Consider the following 23,243-nt stretch of genomic DNA (forward strand, 5'->3'; position numbering starts at 1 on the left):
TATTTTTCAAGTAGGGACATAAGGCGTGCATCCAAAAAAGGGCTGTGACCTCATGGAGAAGGAGTCTGACATTTGATATGACCCTTACGATGATGAAGGTACGGATCCCCTTGTACCACTGTTATCCTGATGTCACTGCCAAATACAGTGTGAATCCAATGGCTGCAGTGATACATAATAATTATGCAGTGTAACTCACGAGCTCTAGATGTAGGAGAGCGCTGGTGAAGCTGCTCCTGCAGCAGGATTTGTCCATCAGAATAGCCATGCACAAGCAAAAAGCTGCCAGTGTAGATCACTGACTGAAGATCTAGAAAGAGCACCAATTGTAGTATACAGCTATGGCCAAAAGTTTTGAGAATGACACAAGTACTGGTTTTCACAAAGTTTGCTGCTTCGGTGTTTTTAGACCTTTTTGTCAGATGTTATTATGGTATACTGAAGTAAAATTACAAGCTTTTCATATGTGTCAATGTAATTGTCAATAAAAGCCTTTAAGTTTATGCAAAGAGTAAATATTTGCAGTGTTGACCCTTCTTTTTCAAGACCTCTGCAGTTCGCCCTGGCATGCTGTCAATCAACTTCTGGGCCATATACTGACTGATGGCCACCCATTCTTGTCTAATCAATGCTTGGAGTTTGTCAGAATTTGTGGGTTTTTGTTTGTTCACCCGCCTCTTGAGGATTGACCACAAGTTCTCAAAGGGATTAAGGTCTGGGGGGTTACCTGGCCATGGACACAAAATTTCAATGTTTTGAGGATGTTTTGGTGCCATTCTTTATACATGGCTGCAAAATTGTGAGTGAGCTCACTCCCTTGGCTGAGAAACAACTCCACACATGAATGGTCTCAGGATGCTTTACTGTTGGCATGACACAGGACTGATGGTAGCGTTTAGCTTGTCCGGAGAAGGAAAGGTGTTTTCCAGATGCCCCAAACAATCTGAAAGGGGATTCATCAGAGAAAATAACTTTACCCCAGTCCTCAGCAGTCCAATCCCTGTACCTTTTGAAGAAAAGCAGTATTTCCCTGATGTTTTCCTGGAGAGAAGTGGCTTCTTGCTGCCCTTCTTGACACCAGGCCTTCCTCCAAAAGTTGTTGTCCTGTGTCATGCCAACAGTAAAGCACTCTGGGACCGTTCATGTGTGGGGTTGCTTCTCAGCCAAGGGAGTGGGCTCCCTAACAATTTTGCCTAAGAACACAGCCATGAATAAAGAATGGTACCAAAACGTCCTCCAAGCGCAACATCTCCCAACCATCCAAGAACAGTTTGATGACGAACAATGTATTTTCCAGCATGATGGAGCACCTTTCCATAAGGCAAAAGTGATGACTAAGTGGCTCGGAGAACAAAACATCGAAATTTTGGGTCCATGGCAAGGAAACTCCCCAGACCTTAATCCCATTGAGAACTTGTGGTCAAGCCTCAAGAGACTGTTGGACAAACAAATTTCTACAAATTCTGACAAACTCCAAGCATTGAAAAACAGAAAGGAGAGTATCCCCTAGATATCCTCCAGCACACTAAATTGTACCTGCAACAATACATGAAAACTATATGGTAATAGAAATTCAGAGATATGTGTTGCATGCATTTATAAGTACATGGTAATCTGCCAGGCCACTTCACAGCTTCTCTGATACTGGCAATTCCTACTCTGCATGATAACAATGCCAATGCCCACTCTGGGCCCTGTAATTATCTGTTGTAAGGCCTCATGATAAAGGCACATACAGAAATACATCCAGAAATGCATCCAAATTGAGAGCCAGCTTACCTGCCCTCCAAATGCTGGCTCATTCATGCCTCTCAAAAAAAGTCTTCATCCTGTGTCATGCCAACAGTAAAATACCCTGAGACCATTCATCGAAATTTTGGGTCCATGGCTAGGAAACTCCCAAGACCTTAATCCCATTGAGAACTTGTGGTCAATCCTCAAGAGGCAGGTGAACAAACAAAAACCCACGAATTCTGTCAAACTCCAAGCATTGATTAGGCAAGAATGGGGGGCCATCAGTCAGCATGTGGCCCAGAAGTTGATTGACAGCATGCCAGGACGAATTGCAGAGCTATTGAAAAGGAAGGGTCAACACTGCAAATATTGACTCTTTGCATAAACTTTATGTAATTGTCAATAAAAGCCTTTGATACTTATGAAGTGCTTGTAATTTTACTTCAGTATACCATAGTAACATCTGACAAAAAGGTCTAAAAACACTGAAGCAGCAAACTTTATGAAAACCAATACTTGTGACATTCTCCACTTTTGGCTATGGCTGTATGTGCAGCAAATGTCAGCAACAGGGAGCTGTGGCGGCAGCTGAACTCACCAGCAGAATTTGTGGGGCAGATAGTTCCATGTGTAAGGTGTCTGACTGCCATGTGAGAGGTGATGGGTTTGAGTCCCGGGTATGACAGTATTTTGAAATGTGTGTGTAAATAAAAGATGATGTGACTGAAAGTGCTTGGGGAGGTGGCCAGATGGAGGGGAAGTCAGCCAGGGAGGAGATAGGGGAGGCCAGGAGATGCCGCGGATAAAAGAATAGGAAGCTATAAGTGAGAATGATTATAAACAGAAAATTGACAGCACCCCCTGTCCTGTTGTGCCATGGCACATGTCACACCACCCTAGTTACGCCCCTGCTGAGGGGCGCCCATTTTCCTTGTCAAAGTTACATGTGTTATATACATTTTTCACCATTGGGTGGTACATAGGGGCCCTTACAAACATTTGCTATCGGGCCTTCAAATACCTAGTTACATCCCTGAATATGAGGCTTACTGTTTTCCTGTTGCTATAGGTGAAGTGTGTGCATTTGTTTTGTTCAAATAGAAACTGAAATCAAAATTGTCTGGAATAAATTAATTATTTTCAGGGCAACACAATACAAGCATGTGGAACCTGGGGTCATTTCTTTATTACTGGTCCAGGCCAACATGAACTATTATGCCCCATTCTACACATATTTCTTTTTTGTCCATAAAAAGAACATAATGGGGATATCTGTAACCTTTTTAAGGAAGAAATGTAACCGGTTTCAGTTCTGCAAAATTGCCAGCTGTTTTTAAAACCGCAATGCAATTGAAGTAAAAACCCATCAGGTTTTGTCTTAATGACTTTTACCTTTTTAGAAACAATCATCAAAATCGGCGATAATTGGCAATTTTGCAAACGGAAATCTATTACATTTTCCAAGTCTTTAGAATGGTTGTAAAAGTGCGGACAATGCCAGCTAACTACTGTACTATGAAAATTTGCCTTTGTATACAAGCCTAAGAGAATATTTGTCCAATTAATGCTTACTTTAAAATAGACCCTGTGATTCCAATCTCAGATTTTAATGTGATGATTATAATAGGAGATTAAACATTTATTTAAATACCCTTTCTAAAAACAGGGAAGATGTCTGCTTTTTAAATTATTAGAAACCCAGCTGAATCTGTCTACTCCCTCATGCATTTAAAGAATATGAAATTGGAAAGTTGTACAATACAAGGAAACAAAAGTCAATAAACTTAGTGATAATAGTTTAAGATGGAAACTTACCGCAGTTGTTACATACTGAATTATAAAGAGAGAGGGAAAAAAAATACATTAATACAAATCTTACATTGTATTACATGAAAGTTCATAAAAGAGAGACAGGTTTACAAATTGTGGCCATTATTAGGTATCATGGGACCAATACAGACAGTGGATACGATTGTAAGTGAACAAAGTAGCTAACTATGGGAGTCATTCAGACCCACTCGCGAGCGGCAGTACGCTCGCAAGTGGGTCGATGTTCCCCACTGCGCATGTGCACCACGTAGGGAGCTCCGTCGTGCGCATGCGCGAGACCCGGGGAGCGACGGGCTTCCCATCGCTCCAGGTCTCGCACCAAAGGGGGCGTGCTGTTGATGTTGATTGACAGCACGCCCCCTTTGGTGGGCGTGCCTGCCAGACGGAGGCGTTTCCATGGGAACGCCTACCATCTGAAGCCGGCCCCACTGACATCACTAGTGATGTCAGTGGGAGTGATTTTGGCTCTGATAGAGCCAAAATCACTCCAGGGCTTGTGGCAGGGAGACCCTACCGCAGGGTCTCCGTCGCAAGTCCGATGGTCGCGATGGTCAAGACCATCGCGACCATCTTTTTGGCCGCTCATATATGCTGTGGGTGGTGACCCACAGCTATACGAGCGTCCAGGAGGACGCTCCATTTTCATGGAGGAGGGCCCTGATTCAGAGCGAGCGCTCTGGTCAGAGCGTCCGGCTCTGAATCAGGCCCAATGTCCCATTTCATGAGGTGGTGTAATTAGCAGATGTGTTGGAGAAAGGATTTAGGTAATCCATATTAGGCACACTATGTGGCCGTACACTTAGCTGCAGGCTCCATGTCCTGTGTAAACATATATGTGCATTTTGCTGGATATTTTTTATGAAGCGAGCATGCGACTCCTGTGTAATTCACTTAGAAATAGCAAGACACATTTGTCATGCACAACCTATGCCAAGTACATGAGAGTTGGGAAATCATCCTGATCCCTCAAAAAAGTTGGAGACCGTTAAATGGAGAAAAATGTTTGATTTTTGAAACTAACAGAAATGATGGGAACATGACATCCAGCAAGTAATAATAATAATAATAATAATAATAATAATAATAATAATAATACCACCAGTTATATAGCGCACACATGTTAAGCAGCACTTTATTGAAAATATTTGTCCATTCACATCAGTCCCTGCCCCAGTGGAGCTTACAATCTATGTTCCCTATCACATGTACATTCACATACTTACTCACTAGGGTTAATTTTTTGTTGGGAGCCAATTAACCTACCAGTATATACCAGTATATATTTGGAGGAAACCGGAGCACCCATATGTATTTTGGTAAATAAGTGTCTAGAGTATTTAGGGGTGCATTAAATTCTCTCTATTGATTTTTAAGTGCGTACATGTAAGTGTTTTTTTACCAACTTTTTACAAACTTGTAACTTTTTACAAAATCTCCCATCAATAGAGCATCGCAATATACCTGTCCTGAAAACTGACCTGTATTTATTGGCCATATTTGCTCATTTAAAACCTCTAAATACATAAATACATTACTACTCATTGGCTGGGGTGTCCGAGGGGTACTGCTTTTTGTCCTGATATTATTGCCTTAAAATATGAATTTATCCCTATTTTATGCCTTGTTTGGAGCTGCAAATTACAATCTGTGTTAACACTCATTGAGAACCAAGTTAACTTAATGTAGATTTCTAGTTGAATAGCATAAGTTGCAGCCACAGGTTTTTAACCCCCGTTAAGCAATTCTGCTATCGGCTGATTGAATCGGCCCCTGTGTGTTGCTCTGGATAAGTAGCAGAGCTCAAAAATAGTTCGGGAAATAATCACAAGTGTTCTTTAAAATTAGTAGGTACAGTAAGATGGTGTGTATGATGATTGGTAAATAAGTGTCCCCATCTGTATTAGATCTACATTACATTAAATATATTCTTTGTATATTCCAGTTGAACATGATTATGAAGCAGGGTAACATTTTGCAGGTGCTTAAACATGTAAATTATTAGATGGATGCCCCATTAGCCAAATATTCAAGTTACATGCTCCAGTCAATAAACCCCAGAAAATATCTAATTGAATATGACTACTTGTAACGGGATGCAATCGGGAAACCGGCTGACGTGATCCCGACAGCCGGCTTCCCGACTGCTTTATCCCGGCGTGGGCTAAGTGACGGGTCTATATCTAGACTCCTGTAATTTTCCCAACGCCGGGAGGCAGGCACCCGGCATCCCGATCAAAGGGATGCCGGGCGCCGCAAGCGGACAGCCGCGGGGGGGAGGGTTAGGTTTAGCACACCCAGGGAGGACTTAGGGTTACGCACCCCCTCGGGAGGGTTAGGGTTAGGCTAGGGAGAGGGAGGGTTAGGCACCCCCTCGGGGCACTTAGATTTAGGCAGCGGGGAAGGGGGGCATTAGGGTTAGGCACCTGGGGGGGGGGGAGGTTAGGGTTAGGCACACCTAAGCAGGGTTAGGGGGGTTAGGTTAGTTATTACTTACCTGAGGACGATCGGGATTTCCAGCGCTGTCGGGCTGCCACTGCCGGAATCTGTTCATCTGTCAGGCTGCCGCTGCCGGGATTCGAACCGTGCCATGCGACCAGCGGTATTTCATACTGATGACGTTGTAACCTACTGTTGGCTTTACTAATGTTATCTATACATAGTAAAACATAAAGTCCCTGGTATGCATCTATCTGTTTGTTCGGGCTAATCTCGAGACCCATTGGAAGGAGTTTCATGCAGTTTTCAATATTCTATAGAGTATTTGTTGAGGAAGGATTAGGTGTATGAAACATTAATGTATGACAAAAGGGAGCCAAGCAGTGACGATTTTAGTGAAGCAAGTCAATGAAAAACGGACGTCCGAGCGCTTTCTTGTCTTACACTGCCTAAACCGTTAAAATAAAGTCCATCGCTGTGAAATATCTTTATACCATGTAGAGATTGATACTTATTATCCGGGTTCTCCAGAAAAATTTATGTAAGCTCTGTTTCCTGATAAAAAAAAATTCAGTTTTTCCATTTTTTTTTTTACTGTTCCTATTTTAAATTATGTTAAAAATGAGTCTTTATTTTCAAACGAGTCAAATTCCTTGTAAGAGTCTGCCTTGGCATGACAATAAATAAAGCACAGGGACAGACACTTAACGTGACAGAAGTTGAATTAAGCGAAGACTAATTTGCTCATGGCCAACTTTACGTGGCCCTTTTGTGTGTCATGTCAAAACTTAATCTTTCTTCTTCAGGGTACATAGGGATCCACAGGGATACCATGGGGTAATGTGGTTTTAGAGATCCAAGCACCAAACAGGTAAAGCTTTCAGCTCCCAGGATGAATCTGGTCCTCCCATATATACACCAGCCACAGGCTTCCAGTTGCACATTTAGTGTGGCAGGATTCAGCCCACCTTTGTAACGTGATCGGTATGTATGACCGCCGGACCTATGGTTCAAATCCCGAGGCTGCGAGACCAACAACACTGAAAAACCCGATCGGTAAGTGTGGTAACTATCCCTAACCATCTCCCGCCCCCCCCTATACCTAACCCTCCCTTAGGGGTGCCTAACCCTAACCTTCCCCCCCTAGTGCCTAAACCTAAACCCCCCCTCCCCACAGCCTAAACCGAAGTCTCCTGGGGAGGTGCCTAACCCCCCCTAGCGTAACCCTCCTGGGGGGGTGCCTAACACTACGTCCCCCCTGGGAGTCCCTAAACTAACCCGCCTGCATCAGGATTTCGACGCCCATCATTTGTCCCCTGTCGGGATTACACAGTTGGGAAGGCGGTCGGCATTTTGACCGTCTGCTTCCTGACTGCATCCCTTTGTAACAGTGGACTGCTCAGGCAGTCCTAAGCTTTTATTTTTATGTTTTATTTTATTTTCTCTGTTTTTGGGTTGGCAGTACTGAGCGTCTGAATTAAGTCGCATATACTGCCGCGACTCCTACCTCAGCTGGGCCGCAACACCAGCAATAGAGCTGGCGGGTCTTGACTGAGTGTGCTAGCAGCGATGCTGGGACCTGGACTGCAACCGGACGCACAGAGATGTTCGGTAAGGTGATTCCTCGCTTACAGGGAATCGCGCACGGCAGTCCTTTCTTCCGGCGTAGATGCACCAGAAGCCACTGCAGTCAAGACCCGGAGCGTCTGCATCCTCACTAGACCACCAGGGCCTTATTGTCTGACGCCGGTGATCGGCAACAGACGCTTCTGCTTCCACGAGGCAAGCGTATCCAGTCGGTTGACACAGCTTAGGGGAGGTAGGCGTTCCCCCGGAAGCTCCTCCCCCAACCCAGACGCGGTCCCATCAGGTTTTCTCACGTGTGGGTCGCTCCTCCTACCTGCCTCGTGTATATGAGATGCTCACAGGACCTGAGTCAGACCCGCTCGCGAGCGCTGAGCGCTTGAAAAAGTCCTGAGACGGGATGAAACGCGTAGTTGCCTGTATCCACTACAATTGTTTTACCCTGTAACCAGCTGATAAGCCGCGGCCGCGCTTATCCACCCATCCAATATTTCCTGCATCCTCTCCGGGCTTGATCATCACTACTTATTATTTTACCTGCAGCCGGATAGAGAGCCTACCATCTGATCCCTACAGCCGTGAGACACGGAGGCTGCCTTCCTCTCCGGCTAGCAGTCTCCACCGTACAGCTGGACAGAGAGCCGCGCTGTTAACATCAGCTGCCGTCTGTGACTTTGAGGTTGGTCAGTGTTCAAAGCTTATTTTTATATCATGCGCCCGACGGGGTGACACTCTTACTTTTGCTATTTACCAACCACCTCTCTACACAATATATATCACAGACAACACATTATTGTGGACACTTAAAAAGGATACCTTTATTGCAGGCTTGCGGTTACAGTGTTGCTACAAGAAGCTATTAATAAATTATCAACAATCAAGTGGCTAAACATTTTCCATTGATGCTACTGAACTTTTGCTACACAACGGCTGTTGTTCAATAACTCTTAATACAGCAATATTTGCATCATCTATACTCATCAGTGAATCTATTCAATATAGATACACTCATTGTGTATTACGTGCTCTTTATTGTCTAATATATGCCATTTTTCATATGTACTTTATCTTATAATACCTATATTGTTGATATCATTATAATCCTCAGATACTTCTGTGGTTAATTTTAGTGGTTCACTAATTCCATCCACCATTCATCTTTATATATGCATTATTGTTGATAACTATTTATTTTTTGGTATTTTTATTCTACTTTTTTATTTAATAAATTTATTCATTTTATTAAATAAAAAATTAGCGCAGTTTTCTTCATTTTCTAGTGTTGTGTGGGGTTGCAATTTTCCCTTTATTTTAAACTGCTGCAGCTACAGATAATACAAGTGTTATTTAAGCGCCCTGATATTTCTTGTCTTAGGTCTGCCATCTACGGCTACATTGAAGTCTAGGCAGTTTTCTGTCTTTGCGTCCTCAGGGACGAGCTAAGGAAGTGTCTTGCTCCAGGCCATCTAGTTTTCACAGGACAACCAGGCGACGAACTAAGAGGTCTGAGCTGGCCAGGCGTCCAGCTTCTAAGCCAAACGATGAACCCTCGACCTGATGAGGTGAGCCTCCTCCTGGGGGGCCGACTTCTTCAGTTTGCAGATTGCAGGCATCAAAGAACAACTTATGCCTGGGTCTGAGAAGTGGTCTTTCAGGGGTATGCTCTCACTTTCCGGAGGCATCCTCCCCAGAACTTTTTTTGCACAATTCCTCCATCAGGTGTGGTAAAAATGGCCCTTCAGTAGGCCATTCATTCCCTGCTGCAGGCAGGGGTAATAATACCGGTTCCTGTGTTACAACAAGGAAGGGGTTATTATTCCAATCTGTTTTTGGTTCAGAACCAAATGGGTCTCATCGCCCTATTCTAAATCTTAAAAACCCTCAACAAATTTATCAGTGTTCCCAAATTCCGGAAGAAAACTCTCCAGTTAATTATTTTGGCAATGGAATTTGGAGATTTATGGTTTCAGGATGCATATGTACATGTTCCTATTACGCCATCCCACCAACAATTTCTACAGTTTGCTGTCCTACAGCAACATTACCAATTCCAGGTGCTGCCCTTTGGCCTATCAACAGCCCCTCAGCTATTTACCAAGATAATGGCAGTCATGACACCCTATCTCAGTCGTCAAGGAGTCAGAATACTACCATATCTGGACAATCTTCTGATATTGGCACAAACTCCAGTTGTTTTACAACACCATATTCAGCTGACCATAGCCTGCCTACAGAAGCATGGCTGGATCATCAATTGGAAGAAATCCTCTCTTTCTCCAACACAGCAGATGGTACATCTGGGAGCACTTCTGGACTCTCAAGCACAAAGGGCCTTTGTACCAAGGGCAAGATTGCGGCCCTGTCATTGAGAGTATGCAAACTGCTACACAAGCGAAGGGTATCCATCCTATCAGCGATGTAGGTCCTGGGATCAATGGTATCTACCTTCAACATGGTGGGATATGCTCACTTTCTTTCCAGGCCTCTGCAAAAATTGATTCTCTCCAGATGGAACGGACAGTATCATCTAATAAATTCCCAGAGGATCCTTCACACTCCAGAATTTTGTCTCTCCCTTCTGTGGTGGCTAAGAAAGGATCATGTGGACAAAGGGCACCCATTCTGGATTCCAAATTGCGTGTTTCTCACCACGGACACCAGTCTTCGCAGATGGGGGGCAGTGATGGGTCATAACTTTCAGGCAAGATGCACAAATCAGGAAAGTCATCTGCCAATAAATATTCTGGAACTGCGAGCAGTATACAAAGCACTGATCATGGCACAGGACCTGCTCCAGGGCAGGCCGGTCCAGATCCATTCCGACAATGCAACTACAGTGGCCTATCTCAACCATCAGGGAGGCACACAAAGTCATGAAGCAATGAAAGAAGTGACAAAGGTTCTGATTTGGGAAAAATGTCATCTTCCGGCAATCTTGGCAATATACATACAGGGAGTCCTCAATAGGGAAGCAGACTTCCTAAGTTGTCAGGACATATACGCCAGAGAGTGATCTCCCCACCTGGGAGTGTTGCAGCTCCTGGTGAACAAATGGGGTCTACCAGACATAGATCTCATGGCATCACGTCACAATCATAAGGTCCCCAGGTATGGGTCCAGGTGAAGAGATCCATCAGCAACATTTGTGGAAACACTGGCAGTAAGATGGGACTTCAAGCTGATATATCTCTTTCTTCCAATGTCCCTCCTCCCACGAGTCCCCAGGAAATTCAAGCAGGAAGGCGGAACAATAATACTAGTGGCTCCGGCTTGTCCTGGACGTCATTGGTTCACCGACATACAGTACATAGTTACCTAGTCTGGCTTTGGCGGCGTGGCTCTTGAATCTTCCATCTTAAGAGCCAAAGAATCCTCCAGCTCTGTGAAACAAACAATGCTTAGAGCACGAAAGCCTGCCTCTGCCCACATCTATTACAGAATTTGGCATTCTTTTGGTCAATGGTGTTCCCGCAGAAAGTATGACCCTAAGGTGTTTAGGGTTTCCCAGGTACTGGCTTTTCTCCAGGCTGGTTTAGACCTTGGTCTCCGCCTAGCCGAGAATGCAGGTTTCTGCATTGACAGTCTGGTTCCAGAGAAAGATTGCTTCATTACCAGATGTTCGATTTTTTTTTTCAGGGAGTTCAGCCTCCTTTTGTCCTACCAGTAGCACCGTGGGATCTGTCTTTGGTTCTTAAGGGGCTACAAGCTCCCCCATTTGAACCTTTGGACTCTGTAGATTTGAAATGGTTGATAGTGAATACTTTTTCTCCTCGCTATCTCTTCTGCCTGCAGAGTCTCTGATTTGGCAGCACTCTCTTGTCGCTCCCCCATTTTTGATTTTTCACCAGGATAGAGCTGTTCGTACAAGGGAGGGTTACCTTTCTAAGGTAGTGTCCCGTTTTCATGTAAATGAAGAAATTGCAGTTCCAGCTTTTCGGGCTCCAGACCTCTCTGTAGGTGAAGCTTCCCTGGATGTAGTTCGTGCTCTCCGTATATATGTGGAGAGTGCAAACTATGTTAGAAAATCAGATGCTCTTTTTGTATTATATGGTTTTCACAAACGAAGATTGCCAGCTAGTAAGTAGACCCTGGCTCGATGGTTACGTATGACAATCTCTCCGGTGTATACTTAGGCTGATCTCCCTGTCCCAAACATGGTGACAGCACATTCTACTCGGTCTGTAGGGCCATCATGAGCTTTTAGTCGTGGTGCCTCTGCTGAACAATTGTGCAAGGCAGCCACGTGGTCTTTGGCCCACACTTTTCTTAGGTTCTACGCATTTGATACTTGTGCCTCTCAGGATGCTTCCTTTGGACGATGAGTTCTTCCTGCTCAGAAGCATCCACCACCCTAGGGGAACTGCTTTAGGACATCCCCATGGTATCCCGGTGGTTCCCTATGGACCCTGAAGAAGAAAATTAGAGTTATGGTAGACTCGGAGTGCTGGATGATTGATATTGATCATCCAGTACATCACCAACGACCCGCGATCAACTATCGCGGTTCCCAATAGTAACCTGGTCGATGTCGACCAGGTTGGCCTGCATGCACGGGCGATGGATGATGTCATTATCATCCATACGTGCCCACGCCTTGCAGGTCGTTGGTGGGTTTGGAGGGACCAGAAAATGCACGATATGAACGATAACGATATCGTTCATATCGTGCATTTTAATCTTCCCGTGTATACGCACCATTACCTTGATAACTCCCTTTTCTTTTAGGTCCATAGGGTCCACAGGGCACCCACCCTGACGCACCTGGCTGCATTAGATGCATTTTCTTTTTTTTCGGTCATGTATTCCCTCATATTGTGTGACAGTGTTTCTGGTGTATGATTGTTCTTCCTTCTCCTGCCTTGTGGCTTGTTTACAAAACTGAAGGCCTGTGGCTTGGGGTCGGTACATATGGAGGAGGACCCGAGGCATCCTGGGAGCTGAAAGCTTTAACTGTTTGGTGCCTGGATCTATCCAACTACATTACCCCATGGTATTCCTGTGAACCCTATGGATCTCGAAGAAAAGGAGTTATCAAGGTAAGTCTACCATAACTCAAATTTCTTTGTGTTGATGTTGGCAGGAAAAACAACTACTGTCATCTACTGTACAAGGCAATCTTATAAGACCTCGGTTAAAAAAAAGTCAATTGCCATAAATTAAAAATTGCTCTCGTGCGAAGCTGGTGTGGGTTGTTAGTTTATTAATAAAGTGCATTTGTCCAGAGTGCAATAACAAAACATTTCAATTTCATTGCCTAAACCTGGCCACACATGGGCTGATTTTAATGTTAGATTCTGATGCTGAGGAACAGGGTGCTCAGTTACAGTAGGATGCAAATTGAAAGCAAACCCCTAAACACTCTGTAAACCCCCCATAGGGTAGTGAGGCAAACCAATCCTGCGAATGTCTTCCTAATGACATAAATTATCACCACAATGGAGAGATCATCAGCATGGGGTCCCCATTATAATGAGTTTACAGACTGGACAGCGTATTACAGGAGGGGTGGGTCCCAAATAATAAAATCACCTCCCAGACCCCATGGGCTGTGTGTTTTTGGTATAAAAAAATGGAATTCCAAGAGTAATAACTTTTCCACCCTTAAAGTCTCTTATTAAATAAATAATGATGGAGGCACAGATTATACTGTACACTTGTGACACTACAACTGTCAGTATGCATCTGTCATCAATTAATATGTTCTCCAATTAACATTAGATGATTATTGCCCCCTGTTATCCAGTTACAAATACTAATGTCCACTTTATATTTATCAAATATTATATTGTCTGCTTTATACAATAATTTTGTCCCTAATAATAAATTCATTAAATAATTGTGCCCCATAAACAGTGGTTTCTGTCCCTTAATTAAGTAGTAATGATCGCCATATATATTAGGTTCTGGTCAGACAAATCACTCGTACATTTAAGGCCCCCGTGCAATTCAAAGTTGGTAAGATGTGTTGTATGATTGCCTTTGAAATTCTTCACCTGAAATTCTTCATAAGATGTGGTTAAATGGTGTACGATTGATCGTTACGATCATACGATAAGATGCATAGAAGTGTATCACATTGTACTCAAAGGATCGTAGATCTCTCTGCAAAACCATCTGATCTGCGATCCAACTAGAGGACGGCGGGGATGCGCATCGGGGTCGCAGAACACACAAAAAACACCTATTTTCATATGATTGGTCTGTACAACCCGTCGAAAACTGTCCATATCTGGTAAAAAATCGTACTGTGTATGAGCACCATTAGTCAGAGCCATTTTCTGGTGGCTTTTCAGGTGAGTTGCCAGCGAGTTTGGCATATCAAAACCACCGTCCATTACCGCTGATTTGCATTCTAAGCCCGCCAGTGACGGACTGGGGCACAAAAGGCCCACCAGGGCAATGCAGTGATAACGGCCCATACTTTGGGGTGTGGCTAACTATTAGAGAGTGCATGGACTGGGCCCCTTAAAAAATGTATATATAGTGAATACTGCTAGTGCATGCATGATGATGCACAGTCTTGAGCCTGATCCTATGGGGAGGGGGTGGGCCCTCAGGCAGTGGGGCCCACCGGGGGTTTCCCCTGTACCCCTGTGGGCCAGTCCGACCCTGAAGCCCGCAAACTGCTGGATAAGAAATTTAGAGGGTAAAATTGCTAGTGGCAGTTGTGAAATCTCAGGAAAATAGGCCTTTGATAATTCTCCCCCAAAGTCCCAAATGAATACAAAGTCAGGCCCATAGAGAGCCATCCCGGGCACCAGTGCTCTTGGGCGTGGCCTAATTGTGGTAGGTGTGGCCACTCCCCCCTTAAAATAAAATAGTAAACTCTTGCTGCGTGCTAAGAAGGGGATGGAGACACAGGCAGGGGCGTATCTATAATGGGTGCAGGGTATGCAATGCACACGGGCCCCTGGGTCCAGGGTGGCCCACACCGCACACCCTGCACCCATATTTTTAATACCTCTCCTGAGTCCAGCAAAATCGCCTGGAAAATGGCAGCTAGGTTTTTTTCCCTGTGTTTTGCGCATGGCAGTAGGGATATCACCATAAACATTACTGCTGCACCATTTCGCCAGTGACCTGCACATGTGCAGTAGACTCTGGGCACAGAGTAGTGTCCAGAGTCTACTGCTGCACTCAGTGTACTGCCAGCCGCCAGGGAGAGAGCATGAATAGACCCCTCCAGGCTGCTGACTGGTAAGAGGGAAGGGGGGGGCGTCTGAACTGGGCCTGGTTAATTAGTACCCCTTTCCTCAGGTCGCCCCTGTAAAAAGCTCAATGTTAGAACTGTACAAAGTCAGAAAACTTTTTTGTATATAACCAGGTTAATGGGTGGCCACCATAAAGAGTTTCCACAATTTATTACACTCATGCCCTACACCAGGGGTAGCCATCCCTGGTCCTCAACAGTGCATGTTTTCCAGGTCTCCTCACAGAATCACAAGTGAAATAATTAGCTCCACTTGTGGCTCTTTTCAAATGTATTAGTGAGTAATGAATACACCTGTGCACCAGCTAGGTGGTCCGGAAACGTTAACGGTTAGTAGCTCTCGAGGACCGAGGTTGGCTACCCCTGCCCTACACCATTCACTGTTACAATTAGAAACGTCAAGAGCATATTGGACTCCAGTATCCAGGCATGAGCACCTAGCAGCCCATCTGACCTCTTCATGCTGGCTAGTTTCATTCACTCTGCAGACTCTCAATTCACCCTGCAGATTCACCCAGACAATTTCACATACTACTACATACTACATCTGAAAGTGGAACAAGGGGATTACATAGCTACCTGCTCACCACTAAAGACAGCATACCCTTATTTAATGTATTAAAATATTATTGTATTCATATTAGAGATTTACACGACTCCCATGTTCCAGTTTTGGCAAAACAACTCTCAAATATTTTGGTTTTGAAATTCTTTAAAATTGATTTAAAAACAGCTAAAAATCATGTTATTTGGACCTGTAAACAAACAATCCAAAATCCAAAATTTATTTTTTAAATTTGATTTCTGAATTTATAGCAGACCTGAGCCAGGACTCTCTTCTACTCGGAACCCCAAAGTTCGGGTGGGTTTGGCTTGCAGCAAAACCGAACTGCACATCTCTAATTCGTAAGCAACATTTAATAAAATGTAATACCTACCAAGCAGTTGTATGTCCCTGGATCTGTTTAGAAGGATATTGGTGATTTCATTTTTTTGGTCATCTAGCTGCTTCCAGATCACAGAATTTTCAATACCTAGACATTTGCAAAGTGACAGCATGTCAAAAATAATTGTCAAAAGTGAAAAACAAACACTGGTATTTATGTCAATATGTTGATTACTGAAAAAGACATTTAACCCCATTAGTAATTATGGTTAGTTACACTCTTTACAATAGTGTATATAACTGGCATTATAGAACCATAATCGCCAGTGGTCAGTATTTTTGTTTTTGTATTTTGTTATGTTACAGCCTTATTCCAAAATGGAATAAATAAATTTTTGTCCTGAAAATTCTACACTCAATACCCCATATGACAAGTTTTTTTGTGTGCATCCTCCTGAGGGTGTGAGATGAGAAAAAAATGTCGGGACAAAGTGCAGAACCCAATTAGCTTAATTGGCCCAATAATCACATGTCATTTTTGGATGTAAAAAAAATGGCCTCAAATTACCCCAAAATCAACTCTTTCATTAGTATAGGCGTCCCAAATTTAATTACAGTATTTTTATTTTTTTTTAAATGAAAAACAATTGCTATTATTATTTTCTTTTTAAAAAGTTAGTGGCCTCAAATTAATACAAAATTACCCTTTTTTTCTAGTTTTTATTTGCATTTTTTTGTTTAATTTGTTTGAGATTATACAATAAAAGTTTGCTTTTAAACATTTTTTCCTATTTTTTAAAAAAAATGCATAAATCAGCCATTTGACATTGTCTAAAAACCTTCAGTACTTTCGTTATGCCCACTAGCAGCCTCCTATATGATTCTGCTAACGATATTGTCACTTTTTGAGGGCCAGAATAGTTTCCCCATTTTTTCATGCCCTTCTCGCAAGTTGCATGCTATAGGAAATTTGCAGAGAGTAGCATGAGTTTGTAATTTGGATTGAGCATATATTGGTAGCGAACGTTCATGTGCCAGTTTCATGAAAAAAACTCGCACTTGCAAACTCTCATCTAATTGGATTGATCCCTATGTATGAGTATGCTATATATGTGTATGCTATGTATATTCAGTATATGTACAAGTAAAGATAAGTATACTATGTATATTTATGTATACATATTCTATGTATCGGTATGTATATGTACACTTTATGTATATGTATAGATATATATATACTAATATGTACACTATATATTTGTGTGCATACTATGTATATGTACACTGCATACATATACATACAATGTATATGTATTCTATGTATAGGTATGTATATGTACACTGTATGTATATGTATAGATTTATATACTACTTATATGTACATTGTATATTTGTATGCATACTATGTATATGTGCACAGCATACGTATACATATCATGATATTTATGATCCATTCCAGTCAGGATTCAGGAGAAGACATAGCACTGACACAGCCCTGGTACTGTATGTGTGCTTAATGATCTTCTGATGGCAAGAGACAGAGGTGATTGTTCAATCTTAATCCTTCTGGATCTCTCAGCAGAATTTGATACTGTGGACCACGGGATTCTAATTGAGTGCCTGAAAAATTTCTGTGGACTGGATGGCACAGTTCTTAGCTGGTTCAAAGCATTTCTGACCGTCAGGTCACAGAGAGTTTCTTCTGGAGTAAACTCTTCATCACCAGTGCCACTTCCATGCGGTGTCCCACAGGGTTCTATACTATCTCCCATGCATTTTGCAGTATACATGCTATCATTGGGTGAAATAATCAGACGTCATGGCCTGGTCTACCACTGCTATGCAGATGATAGACAACTGTACCTGTCCTTTGCTCCAAGTACAAAGGACCCCATAACAACCCTAAATGGCTGCCTAGCTGAGCTTCAGGAGTGGATGAGTGCCAGTTGGCTGCGACTGAACCCTGATAAACAAGAGGTCCTTATGATAGGTCACAAGTCAGGGCTACAGCAAAGCCAACCAACAGGACTTACACTTGGGGGATCAGAATTACCAAACACTGAACATGTGCGGAATCTTGGTGTTGTCCTGGATGGTGGATTGACACTTAAACATCAGGTATCAGCCACAATCAAATTCTCATTCTTTCATCTGAGGAACATTGCCAGAATCAAGCACTTTATTCCCTCAGAAGATCTGCCTAAAGTCATACTTGCATTCATATCATCATGCCTAGACTGCTGCAATGCCCTCTACCTTGGATTCCCAGCAAAAGAATTGCACCACTTGCAGATGGTACAATACGCAGCTGCCAGGCTATTAACCAACCAGCCTCATTCCAGCCACATAACACCCACTCTCTACTCCCTTCACTGGCTGCCTGTCAGATGGCGAATTGTTTTCAAGATTGGATTGCTAACTTACAAAGCCCTATATGACCATGGCCCAAGGTACCTAAAGCAGCTTCTGATTCCGTACCGTCCCACACGAGTACTGCGATCCGTTGACGAAGGACTATTAACAGTACCTAGAATCTCCCGGAATTCGTCTGGGGGTCAGGCTTTCAGTTTTGGGGGCTCCAACCTTATGGAACTCACTTCCCCGCACAGTTCGAGAGGCTTCCACTCTAGAATCCTTCAAAAATAGACTCAAGACTCACCTATTCACCCAAGCATTTCACAAATGTCCCTATGTTAAGCTTATTTTGTACTGTAAACGCAAATGTAAAGCACTTTGAGTCCTTTAGGAGAAAAGCACTACATAAATAAAATTATTATTATATGTATAGGTATGTATATGTACACTCAGGGGCATATCTATAATGGGTGCAGGGCACACTGGCCCCCACCGCACACCCTGCATCCATATTATCCAACACTTACCTCTCCGAGGTCCCGCGTCAGGTGTCTCAGCCCTGCACAAAACGCTGGAAAATGGCCATCGCTACCATTTTTCTGGCGTTTTTGCGCGGGGAAAAGAGAGGAGGGGGCCCTGTATGGAGAATGCACACAGGCCCTCTCCGCTCTTAATATACCCCTGTGTACACTGCATACGTATGCATACATTACTAAGTATATATATTCTATGCATACATATGTATACTATGCATATCTACACTGTATGTAAATGTATAGATATATATACTACTTATATATATATATACACTATGGGGCATATTCAATTGGGTGCGAGAATAGCAAAAATCTCGCACCTGCGAGGTTTTTCCAGCAGGTGCGGGTTTTTTGCTATTCAAATAGCTGCAGATTTTTTCTTGTTTTTACAATCCGGGAGGTTTTTTTTCACGCACCTCCAGAGCAAGTGTGTTTTTTGCTAAATCAGTAATTTTAGGAAAAAACAGAGACTAGCTCTGGCCCCCTGGTGGTACCCCCCCGAGGACTAATTAAAGCAATAAGTTACCAATTAGCTTAATTAGTCCTTAATTACTCACCTTCCGAAACGGTGTCTTCATCAAGCGTTGGAAGCTGGGTCTTCTGCAGCAGGGTGAGTATGTTAGTGTGTGTGAGTGTTTTTATTAATGTTTGGAAGTGTGTTTGTGAGTGGTGTGTGTGTGTGTGTGTGTGTGTGTGTGTGTGTGTGTGTGTGTGTGTGTGTGTGTGTGTGTGTGTGTGTGGGCCCCCCACTGTCTATGTGGCTCCCCCGGAATAGGCACTTGGAGAACTACATCTCCCAGCAGCCCTTGCCCCTCCCACCAGCCCCTGGAGCCTCCCAGCTGCCCCCGGGACTCCCAGCAGCCCCCTCTCCAGTGAGAAGGCAGAGGGGAGGCCACCGGGAGCAGCGGAGACCCCCGGGCAGATAAGTACCGAATTCTTTATTTTTTTTTTTACTTTTTATGCGGCGCAGGGTTTTCAGAGCTGAAGACTTTTGTTTAATTGGATACCGCGGGTATTGGGAGCGTGCATACCTGGCATATTCCAAAATGGGGATCGAGTGTCGCAAGGTTTTTTACCTCGCTAAAGCTTGCGCCCAATTGAATATGCCCCTATGTATTTGTATGCATATACCCCTATGTATGTACACTGCATATGTATCCATACTAATTATATATATATATATATATATATATATATATATATAATGTATTCTATGCATAGGTATGTACAAGATGTATGCTATCTATATGTACACTGTGTGTGCGTGTATGTATATATGTATACATATATATGCATACTATGTCTATGTATAGGTATGTAAACTAGGTGCATGTATGTATACTATGTATTCTATGCAAAGGTCTGTATCATAAATGACCACATCCCTCCAATTAATGGCCATATCTACCCAAGGCTCGTCACGCCCCTTCAGCAGGCCCCTGCCATGGCATTCCCCTGTAGGCTCTTCATGCTCCAGTCCAACATTGGTCCTAGGGGTCTGCCAGCTGCCCAGATAATAACATTGTTTTAAATTATTATTATGAAAAAGACCCTGAGGGCCTGAATTCTGTGTATGGGATACGGGCAGGCCGAGGTCCAACAGATCTGCTCAAAATCTTAGTATAGGATAGGGATGGTCATCGTTCATCGATTATTCTTAATCATCGATGGTTTATGGACGATGTTGAATGCTTTTGCCATCGATGGGGGAGAACCAAATAATTTCCCTCCATCGATGTCTAAGCATAACCGAATGTTTTTGGTTTTTTTTACAAGGTGGCGGGACTCGGAGCAGTGCTCCACCCCTGGAACCCACGAAGCCCCGCCCCAAGGTTATGATAGGCCCACGGACCAGCCGGTCACAAAACAGGGATGACCATCGGTTGGTTAAACCATCGATGTTCATCCATTTAATAGTTTGTAGCCATCGATGGCTACTTGCTAATTTTGCCATCGTGGTAACACCGATGGCCATTCCTAGTATAGAAGGGTCAGAGCTTCCTGTACAGCACACTCTACGTTCTCAGCCAATCACAAGGGTTAAAGGAACATATGTTAAGTTCCTCCAATCAGGGCTCAGCACCGGCATTCTGAGCAACGGAATTCCAGTGATCGGTATTATGACTACATCCCATTAGAATACATAAAGTTTTTGTGTGCGTTTTTATTAATATATTTAGCATGGGTTTAACGACTGTACATTGTGTTTTGTTTACATATTTTTTTGGGTCATACATATTTAAATATTTCTCATTAAACCAATCTTTACATCTCAAGGATCAGGGGGGTGGCAACATACTGCCCTTTTTATTTATTTAATTATGTTTGGACTCTCTCTCTGTCTCTCTCTCTCTGTCTCTGTCTCTCTCTCTCTCTCTCTCTCTCCCCCCCCCCTAATAGGGGAGTGTCTAGCACCCCATGGTGTATATTGCAGACCATACCATAACAATAAATTACATAACATATTGCAAACTATTTAACACTCTCCCTCCAACCCCAGTGGCCATAGAACCCTATATAAAAACATACTCCCAAATGGACATAAATTGTCTTATGGTACCCCCACTCACATATATGCAGAGCGTGTGACATTCAGAGGGGGCCAATCAGTGAAGGCATCCAATGCAACAAAGCTAGGTAAGGGGATAAAGGCTCCTCTGCGCTGACAATCTGTATCTGGTACCCACTAAGACAAGGGGACGCGATGCTGCCTATGTACTTGTTAATAATTGAAACACAGTTTAGGCCATATAAACTGGGGCGAGATTTAGTCTAACACGGAGACCCCTACTTGTTTTAGTAGGAACCATTTCTATGTTGGTTCGCTCATTCCTTTCAACAGCACAATTCATGTCAAGAGGTTTCTGAATATAGGGCCTGAATCAGACCCAGTCGCAAGCGCTTTGCGCTCGCAACTGGGTCGATGGTGGGCCAGTGCGCATGTGTTCCCATGTGAACACCTGCCATTTGGGGGGTGGCCCCACTGACATCATCAGTGGAGCGATTTCGGCTCTGTTAGAGTTGAAATCTCTCTGGGGCTTGTGGCCATGTGACCCTACCACAAGGGTATTGTCGCAAGCCCGATGGTCGCGATGGTCCTGCACCTAGCAACAGTAATACTGCATGTGAGCCGCAAACCAACGCAGATGCAACGTGAAAGGAATTGCCAGGATTAGTTCAGTAATGTTATCTTAGTATATCTGAGCTAACTGCTCACTATTACCTCAGCAATGACGACTTTCCATAAATAAATATAAACTATATTGTTTTTTTACCTTTATATTTCCCAAGTAACATCCTTATCTTCTCGGCAATGATGGCATTTACATTCCGAATCGTTGTTCGATCTAAAACAATAACAACAATAATAGAAATGCAGAGCTGGCTATTGTTTTCCATGAGAGTGCTAAAGTGCAGAAGTAGAGTGCAACAAATGTGTGGTACATCCCTTGGAGATTCTTGAAGAGCACCCCAGTAACAAAGATGAGTGCAGGAAGCACCCACTAGAGATTATCTATCTATCTATCTATCTATCTATCTATCTATCTATCTATCTATCTATCTATCTATCGCAATGGCTCTGCCCAGGCTAACAAATAACAAAGACCTTACACCCCAAAGATCTGCACTGAGCTACATATATGCACATGGATGAGGTGATTGTGCCCAAGGATGAGTGCTGAATTACTGGAAATTTGTGCTACAGTATATGTCACACACCCTGGGGGCACAGGCGGGTAACAGTCACCACAGAGTATGGACAAATTCGGGGCCAGATTAAGGCTGAAAATGTTCACTGACCTATTATGAGAAGCAGAGGAGGTGTGACCAGTGCTGTGTGGGTGTGGCCAGTACTGTGTGGGTGTGGCCAGTACTGTGTGGGTGTGGCCAGTGGTGCATTGCAAGTTGTGTGTTACTGATTTATTTACAATAATTTTATTTGTCACTGGGTTGCTGCCGAAAAATTCACAAGAAACTGAATCATATTAGTATTTCAGCTTTTCAAAGTGTAATGTATGTGTAAATAATTATTGTATATTAGTAAAGGGACCTGGCATATGTCACCGGGTCACCTCAGTCCACCCTCCCCTCGCTTAGCCCTGCACCTCATCAGAATCTCTTCCCCCCTCTACTCTGTCCCTCTTCACCCTCTTTCTGTTGCTCTGTCCCGCCCTGCCTCCTCCCACTCAATCCCCCTCTCCGCTGCTCTATCCAGCACCGCTCTCACACTCCACCCCCCTGAGTCATTAGTTCCGTTCCACCCCCATACTTACCCCATTCTCGCCGACCCAGCGAGTTCTCTGTCCTCACCAGCTAGGATCTTGGTGCATGCATGTTGGGAGACAGGACAGACCATAGCTGATTATAACAGACCCTCCAACATGACCCATTCCATTAGGTACAAAATGCTCTGCTCCTGGACTTCCTTCTTAATTTGTGATTGCAGCCACCGGTGGTGAAACACCTGTCTCATCTATTAACTAGCATAAGGTGAGAAGTCCAGGAGCAGAGCATTGTGTACCTGATGAGCGCAGGTGGTCTGGCTACGTCTATCCCGCTGCTGAGAACTCTGGTGATGGAAGGGGTCATGGACATAGGTTATAATATAATATAGATTTTCTTCAGTAGGTATCCTAGTTTGCCCAGTACACCATTTTAATGTGGCCAAAAA

General features: G+C 43.5%; 1 protein-coding gene across 1 annotated transcript in view; it reads right to left on the bottom strand.

The window, feature by feature from the left end:
- LOC148508447 (uncharacterized) overlaps nucleotides 1-23,243 on the bottom strand; it is a 41,419-nt gene that overhangs the window by 10,564 nt on the left and 7,612 nt on the right. Inside the window, exons 2-4 of the mRNA XM_088444510.1 lie at nucleotides 21,847-21,918; nucleotides 15,733-15,828; nucleotides 3,550-3,564 (exon numbers count right to left, since the gene is read on the bottom strand). Of these exons, the coding sequence (XP_088300636.1) occupies nucleotides 3,550-3,564; nucleotides 15,733-15,828; nucleotides 21,847-21,918 (183 nt within the window). The remainder of the gene's footprint in view (nucleotides 1-3,549; nucleotides 3,565-15,732; nucleotides 15,829-21,846; nucleotides 21,919-23,243) is intronic.

The sequence above is a fragment of the Taudactylus pleione genome, unplaced genomic scaffold, assembly GCF_031769625.1.
Source record: "Taudactylus pleione unplaced genomic scaffold, aTauple2 ptg000366l, whole genome shotgun sequence".
In the NCBI taxonomy this organism is placed as follows: Eukaryota; Metazoa; Chordata; class Amphibia; order Anura; family Myobatrachidae; genus Taudactylus; species Taudactylus pleione.